This window comes from Microchirus variegatus (genome assembly GCF_963457635.1).
Source record: "Microchirus variegatus genome assembly, chromosome: 15".
Taxonomy (NCBI): domain Eukaryota; kingdom Metazoa; phylum Chordata; class Actinopteri; order Pleuronectiformes; family Soleidae; genus Microchirus; species Microchirus variegatus.
In genome coordinates, this window is record NC_139816.1 from 22,020,875 (window position 1) to 22,041,182 (window position 20,308).

Genomic DNA, 20,308 nt, shown 5'->3' on the forward strand with positions numbered 1-20,308 from the left:
AGATGCAAAATGGCCGTGTGCATCGACATGTTTTCCAACATTAAACAAGGAAAATGACAACATGCATTAACGGCTATAGACTGAGTTATTGTCACATGTCAAATCCATGTATGCAGTGGTTTAGTCAGATTTAAAAATAAAGAATAAAAACAACTTAATTTATATACATATTTTGAAAAAACATTTTCAATCCTTAAAAGTGGTCCTTCACAATGATAATGGCTGTAGTTTCCTGATGTCGGGGGACTTTCATGAACACGTGTGTGAGTTTACTGTCCAGTATCCAGGTCTCTCATATAATCCTGAAGCGCCTGCAGCCTGGCGTCGATCTCTGACAGCTCAGCACCTCTGTCCACACAAGTCTCTGCAGGAGGACACACGGACATGATTCTTAGATACTGTGTTCTTTAAGAATTCTGCTGAAAATGATTTTTAATTGTAGCAAAAATGTAAAAATAAATAAGTAACAAAAAAATAAACCTTTTTCTTTCATTCTCTGTGTCGGAGTACTGCACAGTTGCTTCCTGGTCACACAGCCTCCTCTTGACTGGAATCAAAAATATAGTTCACTCACATTATTCAGTCATGTTCTTTAAATATATTCCTTCATACCTGAAAAAAGCCACAACCACATTCTCTTTAACTCCTTTTTGACTACTGTTAGACAAGTACAGTACCAGAATATTTAAAGTAATATTAAAGTAAAATAGTATACTTTATTTTAGCATTTACTATACCTTTTTGTCAATGTTGACAGTAAAATGAAGCAATTTGAGCAATGCAATGGCATGTAGGGTGAAAATTAAAGGGGGATGAAATAAAACGGTTAATTGGTTGAGTAAAATACTAAGTACACATTTTTGTTCACTAAAATGCTGTTTAGATTAAATATCTATCTTCAGAGAGAGAAAATGGGCAAACCCTAATCAAGACAGCTGGCAGCAGGTGACACAGACTGAACTGATCAGTCAATATAGATACGGTTCATGTTTAAAACACATAAACAGCAGGAGAATCAGCGTGAGTCGATATATTTAATAAAATGGAAATGTACTTTTAATCTCATAAATCTTCGATGTTGTTTCTCGTATATTTGCCACTTTTAATCTCGTAAATCTGCGACTCCAAGCCTGTGACGATTTACGGTCCATTGAGCCGTCACTCCAAAACTCAGTAGCCAATCAGCAGACAGCTTCCTAAGGCCCGCCCGCAAACAAAAAACCACGGAACAAAGAACATAATATGTTTATTTGTTCCGTGGTATTATAATATGGAGACTGAACAGAATGCTTTGAGAATTATAATTCTAATCTAAGAAATGTACACAAGCAACCAAGAAAAACAAAGTTGACCGTATTGAGACGAGATGAACTTCGACATTGTTTTTGCTATTTCCATGGAATTTGTTAACCAAAGCATAAATCAAGTAGATCCTGTCCTTGTAACTGTTCCAGATTTATATTCACTTCCATGGCGCTCACCACACCAACTAAATGGCTCAAGCTCATATATCCACAATCTGTTAGATTTTACATTACAGCATGTTTCAAATTTCAAAGTTCAAATGTGCTTTTTTTGTGCAGTATGTATTTATTTACCTCCCTACTCACTTCCGAAGATCAGTCTTCGGAAGTGCAAACTTTAGTACACTAGGCAGCATTAGACCAGCTTTTTCTGCAAACTAAAAATAAGGATTTTCACATGGACTTGGGTGTGAAAGAGTTAGTTTACAAACCCCAGTTTACTGGAATAAAAGCAAACATGTCACTCACCATACTGGGTCCATTGTAACTGTACGTCTGTTTTCTTCCTCTGTCAGTAATGAAATACAGACATTAAAATATAAACAGCTTCTACAAAAGAGATTCAACAGTTTATGTAAGGTAATCCAATCACCTGCGCAGAGATTTAGTAATTTCTTCCATGTCCACTAAGGAGCTTTCAGAGGAGTTCCTGCTTCCTCTGCGCTCCACAGATAAACTCCTGCCTCTGCTGCCAGACCGAGCCCTCTGAGGATACACCTCTCTGGAACGTGAGCGCCCCCTCTCGAGAATGATGGGCGACATGGACATGTCCCTCTGCACCTTCCTGTGTCTGACAGAAAACATGAGTAAAAACGCACTTAGCTACAGCTTGAGAGGGAGCTACAGCTTGGTTCTTAGCACAAGGGGTGCGCTAAGAACCAGTCTGAAATAAGGATGCTCTTTACTTTAGCAAATAAGAAAGACAGACGTTAGGCAATAATACCCAATAAAATATACACCTACTTACATCCAAGATACCTCAATGTTCAGAGCTTTATCTCACAGTTAAGATATCGATTTCTGACTGGAAACTAAAATTTGAAAACTGCTCATTCTCAAGTCCACAGACAAAATCACCTTGTGTGTCCTCTTGAGTTAAAAATTCTGACATGGGAGAATGAGCAGTTTACAAAATGTCAGTTTATAAAGTCAGTCATATTCTTAAGATATGGTAAAAGAAACCAGGCATTAAGTGGGTCCAATCTCCTTGTGCCACCACTGACAGCCATGTTTTCTCTGAGACCATCTCGGTGTGTCTCAAGCACTTTCAGTAGTCAGACAACCACACTCCCAGGTGTCCTAGAAAATAAATTATTATGCCAATTCTGCACCATTGTTTTTTTGTTTAAATCTAAATTTGTTGTTATAGCTGGGACTACGTGTACTTACCTCACTAAAGTCAATGAATTGCAATTATAGCACATTATAGAATGTGCCCCTCATCTGGTGCAGCCAGATGGGCCTTTTTTTCTGTGCACCGTCCCTGCGCTGTGTGCGTCTCCGTCTCCAAGCGGGCTCTCTGTATCCGACGCAGACTGGATCATTTCTCAATGCGCAGCTTTATCAACTAATCTAAATGATGATCTTTATGGCACGGATTGAGTATAGCGGACCACAAAAACATGAGTGAGACACTTATTTTTCACACTTTGCCAACTCATAGGGCCTCCAGAGTCCCAAATATATAAATGATTAAAAAGTTGATTTTGCATAATAATGTCCCCTTTAAGATGAAAGAGAGACTTACTTTTTGAGGTCTGTTTCCTTCCGTCTACGCTGTTTGTCCTGGATGTAAGCTGTGGGGTCAAAGCGTGGAGGCACCCGTGACCCTGAAACATGGAGGAGGGAAAAAAAAACAACAACAATTACATGACATGTTTGGATCTTTCAGGGTGATGACTAGGGCTGAAAGTGTTTCCCCTACCACTATATTAAGGGGGCAACAAGACACGGTGTGTAAGCTATGTTGTGCAAGCTATGTTGTGAGTGTGTAGCATAGTACAGGACATCTCCGCATGCATCATAAGGATGTAGACATACAGACATACATATTCCATCCTAATTTGGAGCGATACTTCCTCAAAATTCAACTTGTGCTAAAGTGATAACTAGGGCTGGGAGATTAATCGATTTTAAATCCAAATCGGATTTGTTTGGACGATGTTAAAAAAATGAAAATCAATTTCAATCACACGCCGACATCACCCTCTTCCTGTTTACTCAGTGAGAGGGAGGAGATTCAACATACAGTAAGTCCAGCACTTTCGAGCTTAAAAGCAGATGTGTGGGAGCACTTCGGGTTTAAAAAAGAGGAAGTAACGCAGTTTTTCGTGCTGCGGCACCGGAGTCTAGGCACCGTTTACCGGTTAGCTCCATTAGCCGTTAGCCTACAGTCGAACTGGAGCGTTCTGTTTATCAAACAAAAAGAGCAGCATAACCTACTGTGTATGTGTGCCTCTGTTTTTCCATGTTTATCGTTCATTCAGTCTTCATGCAAACGAGTCATGCGTTAGCGCCGTTCATGGCCCAGTACTACTTTTACTACTACTGTATTTTTTGACTGTTTTGGAAAAGCCATGGTACTATGTTTACTTACCTGGTGGCTAGATTGGCTACCTCAGTGTCAAGCTAAACAAGCAACTGTTCAAAAGAGGCCACTTGCTGCACTTTTTAACTCTCCACTGTTAATTGCAATACTGCACTTTGTTTACTTTTAGGCTTGTAAGCTACAGTTTGCACTGTTTCAATAAAGGGAATTAACGTTCTCATCACATTAAACACATCTTAAATTAATTTTGTCCAGCATTTGCAAGATGTCTCTCTTTCCAATCAGAGACATATATTGTGTAATCGATGTTTTTAGTTTTCAGTTCAATTAATTCAATCCAAGTAAATGGAACACTCACTTCAAGATGTCACCAAAATCACTCTGTCCCCTTTAAATCGTTCAGAAAATGATGTAAGTGTATCCAATTATAAAATCGAATCTTATCGTTGGCTGAATATCGTGATATATATTGTATCATGAGCTAAATATCGTGTATTGTATCGTGAGATTAGTGTATCGCTACAGCCCGATTGTGTACGGGTCAAGCATTTTGAACACCACTCTGCCACGCTCCATGACTCTCATGAGTTGAAATACTCAATCTGAGACTGGGTTTGAGCAAAACAAATCATTCCATAAACAAATGCATCAAGAATCTGAGCAAATGTCATGACATTCATTCTATATATACAACAACAACAACAACAAAACGATTTAAATCGGAAATCGGATCTGGTATAATAAAAAACATGGGGATTTTATTTTTAGGCCATATCGCCCAGCCGTAGTGATAACTAGTTCTATAAGCGTGTTTGTAGAATCAGAAATGTGGCCTTTTTGAGTGGTGAAAAATTCTGGATTTAAACTTTTACTGGTTATTGTTACATTCATATTCATAATAAGGCCTTAGTGTGGTACATTACAAACAAATGATGGACATTATATCACTCATGACACAATGTAGACAATCGAAATAGGAATTAAAAAAACAAGCGAGTTATCATGCCATAAAACCAATGATACTAGAATAAACTAGACAAGTCTACAAATGACAGACCCATCTGCACTTAAAGAGAAAATAAAGACTGTGAATCAAAACAAATCGTGACCTTCAAATCAAATCTAATTGAATCAAGGATTTGGAGAATAGTGACACCCCTATTAATAACCCTTCTTTTAAATTTAAGTCTAAGTATTTGCTTCAAACCGATTAATCGGTTTGAAGCTTTTTTTCATTATTAAAACAAGACTTCTGATTGTTTTAGCTTCTCAAATGTGAATATGAATATTTTCTTCATTTTTTTGCTCCATATAACAAAGAAATCATTAAAAGTAAATTATTTAGGTTTGTCAACAAAACAAGACATTCAAGAACATCATTTATTATTTTTCATTTTCTGATATTTTATGGACCAAGCGATAACACGATTAATCGTGAAAATAATCAACAGATTAATCGATTATGAAAATAATTGTCAGTTGCAACTCGAGTAATAAATGTATTTTAAGATCATGTAATTTAGATAATAAACAGTAGATATTTATAAAAGAAAGCCTTTCATTAGTCCAGAGAAACAACCCGTGTGAAAGCGACAGTAGCTCAGTGGTAGAATGTATGAATGTTTTGACCCAACATTACTATTACCTTGTGAAACAAAATTATGTGAAGGACGAAGCTAAAAATACAAACACAGATTCAAAAAAACTTATAGAAAAATATAAGATGAGTTACCAGTGGGAGAGGGTGTCTGTCTGGATATGTGAGCACAGCGTCCTGAGGAATCTGCTCTTCTTCCTCTCTCAGCTGACTTTTGCACTCTGTTGTATATCCACTCTCTGGATCCTGAGCGAGCCCTGGTTGTTCCATACCCTAATCCTCTTTCCCGGGACAGAGAACGATGTGGTTCCCCATCAACTCTAGAGCTGACGCGACTGGAGACAGGAGTCAATCGGCTGCAGACACACAAAAAGGAGATGAACTAATAGACAGATTCAGATTTCTGAGGGTTTAAAATGTAAGTGAATGAATGAATGAGAGGAAGTGAAGATATAGTACGCGCTTGGATTGTCTAACCCTCTGCGTAGTGACACCAGTTCACTGGTGAGACTCTTGACGTGAAAGCGTAGAGCACGCTCTGATGCTCTTAGCTCCTCCACCTAGAAGGAAGGATAAACAGGGTTTCCAATTCATTTTCAAAACTTTTCCACAATATTTTACCCAACTTCCTGATTCAATTTAAGTAGTTTAACAAAATAATGAGGCTTTCTTCGATGAGCTAGTACTATCGAAGGCTTTGCAGCAAAAAGGATAACATGGAATTTGTATCATCTTAGTCAACATCCAGTCAACTCCGTCTCTATTTTGAACTACATCTTAAATTCAGGTTTCCCACACCTTGGTTGACATCAAATTCAAGGACTTTTCAAGGACTTTCCAGGACCAGTTACCTCATATTCAAGAACCAGATGTGCTAACACAGCTTAAGATGGGAGGGCAACTTGTAAGAGTTGCTGTGCCCAAGGCATCCACTTTTATTGATTTGCAGCACATTCAGTATCTGGACAAGTGATTGTCCTTGGGGTCGTTGTAATTTTATTATATTTCCAGGCATCACATAATTAGCTTCTCGCTTGCTTAAAGTTACACATTTTTCTGCATGGAATCTCACGTCAATGGCAGAGAGACAATGTACAGTATCACAACATGGCTAGTAATTACGACTCAACGTTTCTTCTGCATAGGCCTAGTCTACGTACATCAATCAATGCATGGTGCATTATATAGTAGGTGGCATTGTAACAAATGGAGATTTTTACCTAAATATCAACTTATTTCTTGGGTCCTTTGTGTTTAAAAAAGGACTCCCTTTGTTTGAAATCCCACCTCTCGCATGATGTTAGACTTTTGATTTCCATGAAGGCCGTGCTCATGAAGACAATGGAGATTACAGCCACACTGGGCCTGGGGGCCCCAACAACGTGTATCACGCAACACAAAAGAGTGATGTTTTGATCAGGATCAGGCCACGCCAATTAACCTTTTCTTCCCTGACCCTCTTTTTGGAGTCCCTGCTCGAAAATGACATGCCCAAACTAAATAGAGTAAATCTCTGCAATTATAAGGTCTATGTGAATTATTAGATATTATGATATAATTATAAAGATAACACTTGTGAGATTACCTCAGTGTAGCTGCCACCGTGTCAGAGTAAATGCAGATGGAATCTAGCATAAAAGAAGGATTTTTTTTCCCTCGCCTAAAAAAATATTGTATTTTAAAGTAAATATTGCCTTTAAAACATGCGGTATGAGCTTAAAACTCATGGAGATCATGTAACAACATGTGGATATGAGCTGTGCAAAGTCTGAAGCTGCTGAAGGGAACAGAGTCAAATAATAGGCTTTAGTAAAGAGATGCCTAGGCGTTCTCTCGTTTGGCACAGTTTGGCACCATCCGTGCCATTTGAGAATTCTTAGGTACCAATTATTAACCCATTTAATTTTAGAAAAGAAAACTCGTTGTTCGTCGATGCCCCTCTGCGGAGCATAACAACAACTCTGTGACTTTGCAGCATGTTCAGCTACGCAGCGCCATAGCTCTGGCTTATATTGGTCAATTTGGGTGGTTGACAGCTCGTTTTAAACCTCTACACCGATAGAATCGGGGGCCTGGTCTCCGTATGCGTGTGAATCACTTCATTAGCAAATCAAAAGTACATAAATGCGCGTGACACATTTGTGCAGACATTCGCCCTTCGCTATTCAGAACGACCTAATATCGATTTGGAATAACCAATCAGACTGGGAATAGTCCCCAAAGCAAGCTGGGAAGTGTAGTTCTTCATTAGAATCAGTTTTGTTCCAGTAGAAATAACTTGTTTTGATAAACAGCAAAGGTAAGGGAACATTTCTGGTTGTATTTCTTTAAAGTGAGTTGTTTTGCGCTCATTTTGGGGCTGGATCCGTGAATCTTGTTCGTAGAGTGATACAAATCTATCAAGAAATCTGTGGATTCTCCGCTGTCCAGCCGACTTCTTTTGTTTGTTTACATAATCACGATGATGCTCAGTGCCGCTTTTCAATGTGTGCGCTGTAACAGTGTTTTCTCCTCCTGCTGGTTTGATCCATCTGTGTTTCGTGAATAAATAAATAAATAAGTAAATAAATTCATTTTTTATGAGTTTCTGACATTTCTGTGAGTATGCAATGTGTCTGTGTATTAAAGCTAGACATGGATTTAAGATGTATTTGATGCTGTGTGCGACGCTGCCCCCGGTACGGGAGGGAAACAGAAGAGGTTAAAAAAAAAAAAAATAGAAACTGTTTCTGTTTCTAATTTCAAAACGTTACAGGTCAAGTTAAAACAATGTGAATCTTTCCAGCCGACTACTTTATCAAGCAGAAGATGTTCACCTCTTCCATTAGCAGTCGTTGACTCTTGGTCCTCTCCTTGAGGAGCTGCTCTTCAAGTGTCCTCCCCACATCTCTGACCATCCAGTCCCCTCGTCCATCTGTGGAACCACTGACACTCATCTGCAGCTGTTCCAGAACTTTGGCCATAGCCTTCTTCTCCTCTTTCACCAGTGCCAACCTTGAAATAAGCATGACAAAAGATGGGATGGTTCAGGTTTGTTGATGTGTGGTTGTATGAGGTGCTTCAAACCCAGACACTTGCTCACACTAAAAATTAGAGCTGCAACTATCGAATATTTTCGTAAATGATTATCTGATGTGTTGATTATTTTTCTTGATTAATTTGTTTGTCCATAAAATGTAAACATTTTGGGGAAAAACATTGAGTTTCTCAAACCAGAAAATATTGACATTTACAGGGTTTGTACACTTTTTAAGCAATAGTTTTCCATGACTTTTCAATGACTTCTCCATAACCTTTCATTGAATTTCCAAGACAGAATATCAGTGCCTCTAAATCATAACACAGACACATCTTGATACACTCTGTCATGTTTTAATCGCAGCACTTGCAGCAAGAGAAATAGAGAACAAAAATTATTATTATTCAAAAATACATTTCCTCTTAAAACATAAACTGTGCAAAATCTTGAACTTAATGTAGAATGAATCTTTGTTGTAATGTCATACGTGTATTCACTTTTATGAAAAATAACATAACAAAATAAACTATAAAAATGTTACTCTTCAAACAAGAGCTCAAACATCAGTCTGGAACAAAACAAGGCTCACATGAAAACTACATGCTTCACAAAAGAACCATTCAGCAATGAAAGTATAGGATAAAGAAAGCTAAATATTCACAGCATGTCACGGCACAGACTCTGCTGCTAAGCTTTCTGCAGGATCACTCAAACCACCTGCATATTAGTGGATCGTTGGAAGGTAATAACAAACAAAACCAGAGAGAGTGGAGCAAAAAGCTTGAGGCAGTGATCACTCTCTAAACTTCTCATGAGGCTTTTCCAAGTGTCATGAATTCCACCTTTTGTCTCTCTTATCAGCTGGAAGAAGAAATTGTTGCTATAGGTTACAGCCACACACAGACACACGCAGTCACACACAGACACACACACTTTAGGATGTCACACTGTAACTGCCCTTACTGGTTCATCCCAGAAAGCTTAGCATCGATGTGCTTGTCGAGGTCTTGAAGAGAAACCCTCTTTTCTTTGGCAGTGCGACGCAAAATGTTTGATTTGGTGATGAAGGTGAGTTTCCCAGTGGATTCAGCTCTTTCAGTGTACTCTTCAGCTGTCTTCTCCAGCGCAGCAATGTCACACTCTGCTCTGCCCTTCTAATCTGATATGGCCAACTATGAGCCTCTGGGCAACCAGAGAGGCCTCCTTCTGGTTCTCAACAATCAGCTCCTTGTTGATTGAGAATCCTCTCTCAACACTGGCCTGTCCATGAGAGAGAACTAAAAGCATCTTCACTACATTCCATGCATTGGAGAAAGCTTTGCTGATTCCCATGGACTCGTATAGAAGAGTGTCCACTCTATCTGTTTTGGGATCAAAATTCTTGAAGCCGTCTTGGAGGGAGGCAAAATCACACAACTCTCCGAATTCTCGAAGGACATCATCACAGGCTGTCTCATCCACACGGTTGGCTGCAACAAGGTTTTGTAGCACCCTTTTCATTTGAATAAGGGACTTCTGTTAGGATCCAGCCATGCCCCTGGGGTCCAGGCACTGCATGCTTCTCACAAGCTGATGCTGCACAGGGCTCTTATCCTGCAGTTTCCCCAGGATGGTAATCAAGAAAGTCATGCATTCCTTCTTCATTTCCAGTGCCTGCCTCTCCGATATCTTGTTGGTGGATTTCAGTTGGTTCAGACAAGTTTCAGCCGAAAATCCCACGCTGACCTTTAGGGACAAAATAAGTAAGTAAGATCACCAGCTCAATTAAGTGTTTGTGTCCAGTTTTTTAAATAAGTTAAGGAGTATCATATAAGGAACAGCATATCATGATGTGCATCATATCATGAATTTTGAGTATTCTCTCACTCCTACTAACCTTGGTGGTTTCCTTGTGTAGACCGCTGTCCAAGAGGGAGAGGTGGAGGAGCTTGAAGATTATGTTGGCTTCCTTGAGAGGTTGCTCTTTCATATATTGCCCCATGAGTCCTGGAAGACAGAAAACTTTAGTGTAAACATTCTTACTGCAATGTGACCACCTATTTTGAACTTTATAGAAATTACATAAAATAGCCTATCAGCACCAAAAAATATTTGAAGTCAGTAGGCTGAAATGTACGGAGCCCCCGAAGTGACATGAGAAAAAAAAAAGATATCGAGTTTCAAAGTCGAGATCTCGAGTTTCCCAAAAAAATCTGAAAAAATAAATTTTGATTTTGATTTTTTTGGGAAACTCAAGATCTCGAGTTTCAAAGTCGAGATCATGAGTTTCCAAAAAAATCTTTTGTTTTTTGAATTGTTCAATTTTTCTTGAATTTTCAAGCAACGTAATAGCCACTGCCTACAAACGAAACGCGCTTTCAACTTTCAATATTGTCATTTTGTGATAACGCAATGAGTAACGGTCGTTGTGGTTGTTGTTTGTTTGCCTATACACACACTAACACTGACCTCGGCTGTAAATCCAGCTGCTGGCTCTCCACGCAGCTATCACAACAGAGGACCCTCGCACATACGCAAGCAAGCAGCATTGTCATTCCTTTTCAGTTCACAAAATTTTTTGTGTTTAAACATAAACAGATTAATTTCTTTGCATAAGCAAACTGCTTCTTGCTAATGAGGAGCAGCTCTCTCTCTCTCGCTCACTCTCACCACAGTCCACGGTGCTGAAACAAAGAAGCCCTGAACATGGTGCAATTGAAAATGTTTGAGCGGCTGCCAGTCAAAAGAAACTTTCGAAGTCGAGATTTCGAGTTTCCCAAAAAAAAAAAAAATGAAACTCGAGATTTCAAATAATTATTTTTTTTTTTCTCATGTCACTTCGGGGGCTCCGTAGAAATGAAATAAATTATGGACTAGATTCATTAATAAACTGAAAAGATATTTCAATTTAATTCAGGCATTATGCATCACGAAAGACATTTTTTTTTTTTAATTAAACAACACGGTGTGTTTGTGGTAATAACAGGAATAACGTCAGTAATTAATACAGCCAGTATACAGTGCAATGACATGAGAATGCTTACCTTTCATCAGATTGTAGATTTCCCCGCTGAGGAAGGGTAACATCGGCTTATCAGTCTGGTACAGCGTGAGGAAGGGTGACATCTCTCGTGCGATGCTGTTGAAAATCATCACTTTTGGGATGAAAAGAGGATCCTGTGCACTGTTCTTCACAACTTCAAAAGATTGTGTCTACGGATCTGTTAGCTCTCCCTTCCGCACCAGCTCTATATAGGCTTTCACGTGCGGCGTATGCTCGATTTCCCAGCCTGTAGCTCTCGCTCCATCTCTGAATGCGTTATGCACAGTTTGTTGCGACACCTCTTTCATTATCAGCTTCTTAAAATACGGGGCAAGACCGTATGTGCATACATAACTGCACTTTTTCTCACCACATGCAAATCTCCTTGCAATCTGACTGTCGGGAAACATTACCTGGAAAAGACAAACTACGTCTTCCGACGACGTGTAGGAGTAGTGGGAGCTCAAAACTTTCAATGCCCACAAAACCTCGGCTTTCAGCACCTCTATTGTCGTTGCGTTAGATGCATCCAAGTTTGTCTGTCTTGCTGTTGAAATTGCAGCCACACTGCCGCCCAGCAACGACCCGTCTGTGTCGGTGGCGAGCCGCCATCACATGTTGTATATTCCCTGATGGAGTTGCTTCTGCAGCGTTCAGAAGCCGTCATATGTTTCTTGTGGTGTTTCATGTGGCTTACCAATGCCGCTTCTCCCATGCTGGAAACGTCAAAGGACTTCGCGCAAAGTCTGCATTTTGCACGTCCGTGGTCAGTGTCTCTCAGTAGCCAAAGTTTAAACCTCTCCTTAAAAAGCCACTCATTGTTGAAACTACACTTTCCTGGCATTTTTTCGTGGACTAGCGCATCTCAAAATTCATTATGTTTTAGGCAATCCGAAATATTATCCACGCAATATTTCCATGACTTTTTCAAAACTTTAAACAAAATCTTGTTTTTCATAAACTTTTCAAGGACCTTAGAAAATGCATTTTCAATTTCCAAAACTTTTACCGTTTTTTCATGACCGTACGAACCCTGCATTTAAGAAGATGAAAATTCAAAGACCTTAATGTAATAATTAATAAAAACCCTTAATCAATTAATGGATTCTCAAAGTAGTTGACAACTAATTTAGTAACCGATTAATAATTGTTTAATTGCTGCAGCCCATGTGGAGACACATAAGAAAGTACATTTTAGCAACATAAAAGTGTCACCTAAAAAATCTACGATAGCTTTATTTGCTGTGATACCGTCTTTTCTGACTGGAGACTTAAAGGTGCATTATGTAATAAATTTAAAGCAACTGGCCATAAAATCCTCCTAATATGTCACAGAGGACCAGGAATAATGTTCATATGACAAACTGAACTCACCAACAACACTAGTAAAAAAAAAAAAAATTTCCACACCGGAAAGTTTGTTTATGTTTTGAAATTGTGTTTTGGCATGACGCTCCATCTACCGCCGTCTACCAATCATAGCAGTCAGTAGAGTCTCAGCGGTTGAGCAGCCATGGGTTGCCAGTTACGTAGCTACAATTGAAATGAAACTAAAGGAAACCTAAAAGACTTCGGTATGAATGTCAACAACGCCAAGATAAAGTTTGCGGCAAAGCGAGGGTCTATATTTGACATGCATTTGAACGGTGGAGAGAGTTTAAAGCTGAGAGGAATTTCAAAACGGATAACGGATAACATAAAGTTATTCCATCTGATATATCCATCCCTAGTCAACAGCTAATGTTATCATAAATGATTATACATCTTGATCTTTACTGAGAGAACAGAATTGTGTGTCTTAGAGCCACTCAAGATCGTTCCTCGCTCGTTGCTGACTGAGTTACATGTCAACTGCTCTGGCAACCTTGACTCTGGAAGGGAGGGGTAGAGTGGTAGGCGGACACGACTAGCCGCAATGTTTTGATTTTGAATGTAGTAACCGTTTTTGGCCACATTGTTACAGATAGCGCCTTTAAGTTTGTAAACTGCTCACTCTCCCACACCAGAGTAAATGGTTTTGGTATTTATACATATATATGCAAAGAGCTACATTTGGGCTACACTGATACCCACCCAGTACAGAATACCAGGTCTTTTGTGTATAGAATATAGTATAATGTGTATTGTGTCTAGCCTGCACCTTCCTGCCACACCAGCAGGGAGCCAGCTCCCCAATGCCTACAGTAGACAAAGAGATGTGAAAGCATCAGCTGAAGGTAGAGCCTTTGTCTATTGGAGGAATGCGAAGTGGGAGTTGCTCAGCCATGAATGTGGAGTGTTCACTGGGTCTTTCTCCAGCAGAGATCCCTCCTGTGAAGATTGACCTTTTCCTTGCAATGAAAATAAAACCTTGTCGGCCGGCAGAAGTTCATATATATATATATGTATATATATATATACATATATATATGTATATATATATATATATATACATACACATATATATATATATACATACACACACATATATATATATACATACACACACATATATATATACACATATACACACACACATATATATATATATATATATACACACACATATATATACATATATATACACATATATATATATACACACATATTAAGGCTGTAATCAACCAAAGGAACTTGGTCGACTAAAGCCCTGAAATTTAGACTAAAAATCGACTAATCTGGAGGGGGGTGTTTTGCGAGTGCGGCGATTTTAATTTGAAAGGAGTTGCAACCGCAAAGCACCTGTGCGGCTCTTAAATCGAGCGGAAGTTCCAATTAACGCTGTTTTTTAGTGTGTATCTGATATCCTTACCTTGTTTAAGAAGCCCTGAAGGTTCTAAACAAACAGTTCAGCCATTGCTGAGAACGCTGTGTTTAATTGTAATCTCGGGCTCAGCGAGGTCTCTGAAAAAACCTGGTCCGGTTACAACACCGGTTCTCTGGAACAGCAGATCGTCCTGCTCCGGGCACTAGTCTGGGCACATCCGGTTGCGTACATTGAACCGCAGAAGAAGAATAACGTCCGTTGTGGAAGTCTTTCACGAGCGACAGTGTCTTCTGACTCTGGGTCTGACTCTGGGTCAAAGTCATAAAAGGGACTGCGGCTGGGAGTCGTGAAGAAGCTATTTTTAAACATTGTTAAAAAACTGTTTTGATAATGAGTAGCAGTGCATCCACCGTTCCAGAGGGGGGAGCTGCGCTTCTGAGAGCGGGTGTGCTAAATATGCCACTTCCGGGTACTGGCCAATCACAAGAGTCTGTTTTCTGCGTGTGATAGTTGAGTCTCAAATCTCGCGGCTGGGAAACACTGTCAGAAAAGAGGATTTCTATCAGCTCGTTTGCAGCAACTAGGAGGTTTTTGACCATAAAAACAATTAATGTATGTAAGTAGACCTCCATAACTAACATATATGTGCAACAGGACCACTCTATAAGAGCTTTAATTTGAAAAGACCCGCAGCCACGGCTGCAGTTCAACAGAGTCTGACGGCTCTGACAGCGTTTTGCATTACGTTCATCTGCGCAATACCATAGCCCGTGGTATCCGAAAATAATGTACTATGTCAACTAGTAATATTCTAAGCACAATAACGAGGAATACAGAGCAAGACTGAACATAGGAGCGCAGCTTCGCGGCTGAGACACAAGCAGACCGCGGGACGCTGCCGCTGTTGCGGGCAGATGCGCCTGCAGTTATAAAACTAATCAACGATTATTAGACTAGAACATTGAAGTATGCTAATAACTCTGATATGTTCATACTCAAAATGGAGGGAGCAACCTTAGCTTACCGTTTTTAAACGATATGCCATATTTGTAGAGCTGGGAAAAGCAAAGTGTTGCTTGCAAAGTTTGCATTCCACTGAATGAAAAATGCTGCCACACTGCTGATGTCTTTGACATGGATGCGACAGGCGGACTGACTGTAGCCTAAAATGTAAAGCTCAAAATTCACGTCTAATTAATGGCAACGCTAATCTGTCTGTCGCTCATGAGACACGGAGCGACAACAACCCACTGCCTGGACTAAACCAAAACAGTGGAAAACAAGGGGGGTGTTCTCTGAAGACAGGCTGTTACCTGTGAAACACGGGTGCTCTAAAACACATATACAGTTAGGCCCATAAATATTTGGACATCGACACAGTTCTCTTTATTTTGGCTCTATACACCACTACAATGGATTTGAAATGAAACGAACAAGATGTGCTTTAACTGCACACTTTCAGCTTTAATTTGAGAGTATTTACATCCAAATTAAGTGAACGGTGTAGGAATTACAACACTTTCTATGTGCCTCCCACTTTTTAGGGGACCAAAAGTAATTGGACAATTGACTGAAAAGCTATTTCATGGACAGGTGTGGGCTATTCCCTCATTATGTCATCTTCAATGACACAGGTAAAAGTTCTGGAGTTGATTCCAGGAGTGACATTTGCATTTGGAATCTGTTGCTGTTAACTTTCTATATGAGATCCAAGGAGCTGTCACTGTCAGTGAAGCAAGCCATCATTAGGCTGAAAAATCAAAACAAACCCATCAGAGAAATAGCAAAAACATTAGGTGTGGTGAAATCAACTGTTTGGAACATTCTTAAAAAGAAAGAATGCACCAGTGAGCTCAGCAACACCAAAGGACCTGGAAGACCACAGAAAACCACTGTGGTGGACAACAGAAGAATTCTTTCCCTGGTGAAGAAAAAGCCCTTCACAACAGTTGGCCAGATCAAAAACACTCTCCAGGAGGTAGGTGTTTGTGTTTCAAAGTCAACAATCAATAGAAGACTTCACCAGAGTGAATACAGAGGGTTCACCACAAGATGGAAACCATTAGTGAGCCTCAAAAACAGGAAGACAAGATTAGAATTTGCCAAACAACACCTAAAAAAGCCGTTATAATTCTGGAAGAACATCCTCTGGACAGATGAGACCAAGATCAACTTGTACCACAGTGATGGGAAGAGAAGAGTTTGGAGAAGGAAAGGAACTGCTCATGATCCACAACATACCACCTCATCAGTGAAGCATGGTGGTGCTAGTGTCATGGTGTGGACATGTATAGCTGCTAATGGAACTGGTTCCCTTGTTTTTATTGATGATGTAACTGCTGACAAAGGCAGCAGGATGAATTCCTGTTTCCAACAATATTATCTGCTCATATTCAGCCAAATGCTTCAGAACTCATTGGACGGCACTTCACAGTGCAGATGGACAATAAACCAAAGCAAGCTGCAAAATCAACCAAAGAGTTTTTTAAGGCAAATATGGAATGTTATCAGTCAATCACCTGACCTGAATCTGATTGAGCATGCATTTCACTTGCTGGAGACCAAACTGAAGGGAAAATGCCCCAAGAACAAGCAGGAAGTGAAGACCGTGTCAGTAGTAGGGGTGTCACGGTATGAAAATTGAACCTCGCGGTTATTGTGACCAAAATTATCGCGATTTTCGGTATTATCGCGGTATTTTTTAAAAAGTGTGTGAATATGTTCAGAAAGCATTGATAGTCCTAAAAGCTATGCATTTTTAATATGCTGGCGGTGGGCGCTGCAGCTGTACCATCATGTTAACATTATTGACACAGTATTGTGGGTCTTAAAACCATACACTTTGTTTGAATTAAGGTTGTTTTATCGCTGTGAATCACTCCTAGTTTGGGTGTGGCGATCTCACATTCCAGAGCTTTTGTTGCTTTTTCAGCCAATCAGCTGACGATCACGGAGAATACACATGGCTAATTAATATGCACGCAGAGAGAGCAAGAGAGAGGGGAGGGGAGAGATAGTGCCTGGAACTTTCCTGTGCTTATGTGTGCAGTGTGTGTGTGTGCAGTGCGACTGGTGTGTGGACTGTTAGCATTTTAAGCTAGTGATCTTTATGCTAACGTGTTAGCAGACTTCATCGTCACAAAAACAACAAACAGATGGATTATTCAGCGGCTGAAAGAGAGCAGGACACACACGGTAGTTGTCTGAGATGATGACGTGACGCCAGCACCGCGCTATATTGTTATGGGTGAGTTTTATATACGTATATGTCCTGAGGGCTGTCGTCTCCTCCTTCGGCCATGTTTCCAGCTTCGATAAAGTTTGAACATCAGGTTGCAGGCTACAGAGTGCGCCTGCGCGGCAACTTCAGCAGACAGAGACGCTGGAAAGGCTCCCGGTGCCTACACCGCGGGCGCGGTTATTCACCGAGATAATAATTTTTTTTTTAAATGAAGACAGTAATTATTATCGTCAAAAATGTTATCGCAGTTTACCGTTACACCGTTAACCGTGACATCCATGGTTCCGTATGCATCACGGTTTTTGGGCCACGGTAAAGGTTAGGTTTCTATATATAAAAATAAATACAGTTTAGTGCTATCCAATAAAAATAAATAACATTTTAACCCACTCACAGAAACTTCAACTTCACTGCGCTGCATAACGGATGCTTGCACACCGTGGTTTGTTTGTTGACATTCATTTTGTCATTCTCATCGTAGTCTACACTGAATCCTAAATGACATGACACAGCGGACTTCAACGAAGTCCCTGTGAGCTAAAACGCTGATGTTCTAGGTGGACTTTGGTTCAGGAGAGTAAGCAGTTTACAAAGTTAACCCTCCAGTCAGAAAAGCCTGTCTAACAGCGAGATAAATCAGTGAACATATTAAGATGCCATTGATTTTATTAGGTGGGTCATTGAAGAAGCTAAAATTCCTGATTATGTATTAAAACCTCATAAAACCAAACATTTAAAAAACAGAACTACTTTTTTAGGGTTCGAGCACGACTGTGCAAGAACCCTATTGAAACTGAAGGAATTCTTTATTATTATTCCGCGGACTAAATCGCAATCGCACTCGAACCCATTCAGATCCGCTTGCGGTGCTAGTTTTGTTTTGTTTTTTTAAATAAAACTTACTCTGCTCGTAGCCGCTGTATCTCTACTTCTGTAGATTTGTTGACTCCGTGAGAGGTGAGAGCACTGAGCTCAGCTCTGAGGGCTCTGATCTCCTTCTGCAGGGCAGCTGGATCAGGCTTACCCACATATGGCAGAGGTAGAGGGTAGTGTATCCTACAAACACAAAACAGGCAGACTTAAAACTGTTTTAACCACTGACACCAGTAAATGGTCTGAATTTATATAGCTGCATTACAAAACAGTTTTGCCAGCCGTCAAGAGCCCCAATAGTGTTAAGTGTCCTGCCCAAGGACACATCAGCATGTAGACTGGACTGTCGCATGAAGTAAAGCACTCTGACAGGCTGCTGTTTGTCAGTGATGCCAAAGAGACTCAAACCTGTCAAACTCCACAGTGTAGATGAGAATTAGATATCTTTTGGCAGTGAGGACAGACGACTGCTGATGACCGCGGGGACGACTGATTACCCCAGCTTTTCTGTTACGTAGCAGCTCCAGGTCAGCATAGGTCAAGAGGTCAAGTGTAACGGAGTCACTCGTCTGCAGAAAAATCTTTGGGTTAACTACAGCACATGAGGATTTTATCAACATCATCGACAGAGGACAGAATAAATGATTCACAAACAATACTGAATACGTACATTAGTAAATAAAAATTAATTAATACATCAAAAGTGATATTAATTTGTGTTGTGTGAATTTTGTCTGCACAAATCAAGTGTTTATTTAAACAACAGGCAGCAGGACTGAAGGTTTGAGTGCATGTGTGTGAGCTATACTTTCACGATTCCAACAGTATTGTTGAGGGCTGCAATGATTAATCAATCATTAATCAATTACTAAATTAAATAATTTTTTTGATTGTTCAATTTCTTAAATGTGAATATTTTCTGGTTTCTTTGCTCAGAATAACAAAGAAAAGCAATAAAACAGAATCCTTTTGGTTCGTGGACAGTCATTTCAAAGATTTGGAAACACCAATTAAGATTGTTTCAACATTTTCTGGACCAAACAACACTTAATCGAGAAAACAATCAACAGATTAATTGATGAAGATAAGCATTAGTTGCAGGCCTAGTCCAGTTGATTTCTCCATGTTACCCAAAAGTCCAATAGTTAATTTTATTTCCCTTCTAGGCAGTTTCTCTTTAGCCGCTGCTTAAGGGAATAAGCTTCGGATGACTCAATATTTTTCACTCAAGAGGAAACACTCGCCTCAGTACACAGCCCTGTGGTTGTGAACAACCATCACTTTAGACATACCTTTTTGACAGCTGATTCCAGCATGCTACAGAAAATGGGAAACTGCTTGAAGTTGCCAGTTTTGCGAGTGAGGTCCTCGATATCTAAACCAATAAATGAATACAGTATTATCAGTGGGACAAAGTGTGCTGCTGATAACATTTGGTTAATAATAAATGTATGCTGTGCTTACAAGTAGGATCAAACTCTCCCTTCCACTGATCTGCTGTCGTTGAGTCTGCAATTTCCACCATCAGTAAATTGTTATCCACCTCTATCGTCACAGAAAACTCCACCCCTCGAAAAACAATGTCCTTCATCACTTCAGAGCCGTCCCCCATTGCAATGGATCTGAAAAGAGAATGAAAAAAAGAATGACAAACTACTGGAAACAACTAGGGAAGCAACATTTAAACAAAAGTTAAACAAAACAACTATTTGGTTAATTTGGAAGATGATTAATCAGTTTGAGTGTTTATGACTCTCTCTCTACCCAAATCTTTACTGTGCTGTGAGACATTCAAAACAGGTAAGTAAAGCTTTAGGCTGAATCCCAATTCCACCCCTTATGCTGCTTTCCAGAGCCCATCCAAACCAGTTGGACGTGGGACTTATCCTACCTTCAATTAGAAAAAGTGCACTGGAATGCCTGTCAAAGTGGGACCTCCTACTTGCGAAGTCGGGGCT

The 20,308-nt window shown here is 39.8% G+C and overlaps 1 protein-coding gene across 1 annotated transcript; it reads right to left on the reverse strand.

The window, feature by feature from the left end:
* Positions 1–239: 239 nt before the first annotated feature.
* Positions 240–19,962, reverse strand: ccdc61 (coiled-coil domain containing 61; the record flags this gene model as incomplete). Its single annotated transcript, XM_083901720.1, has 12 exons — positions 240–364; positions 481–547; positions 1,773–1,812; positions 1,897–2,094; positions 3,052–3,133; positions 5,585–5,805; positions 5,909–6,009; positions 8,266–8,443; positions 18,381–18,533; positions 18,759–18,919; positions 19,643–19,725; positions 19,815–19,962. The coding sequence occupies 12 exons, from the start codon at positions 19,960–19,962 to the stop codon at positions 270–272; spliced, it is 1,527 nt and encodes a 508-aa protein (XP_083757846.1). The 3' UTR covers positions 240–269.
* Between the last annotated feature and the right edge of the window lie 346 nt (positions 19,963–20,308).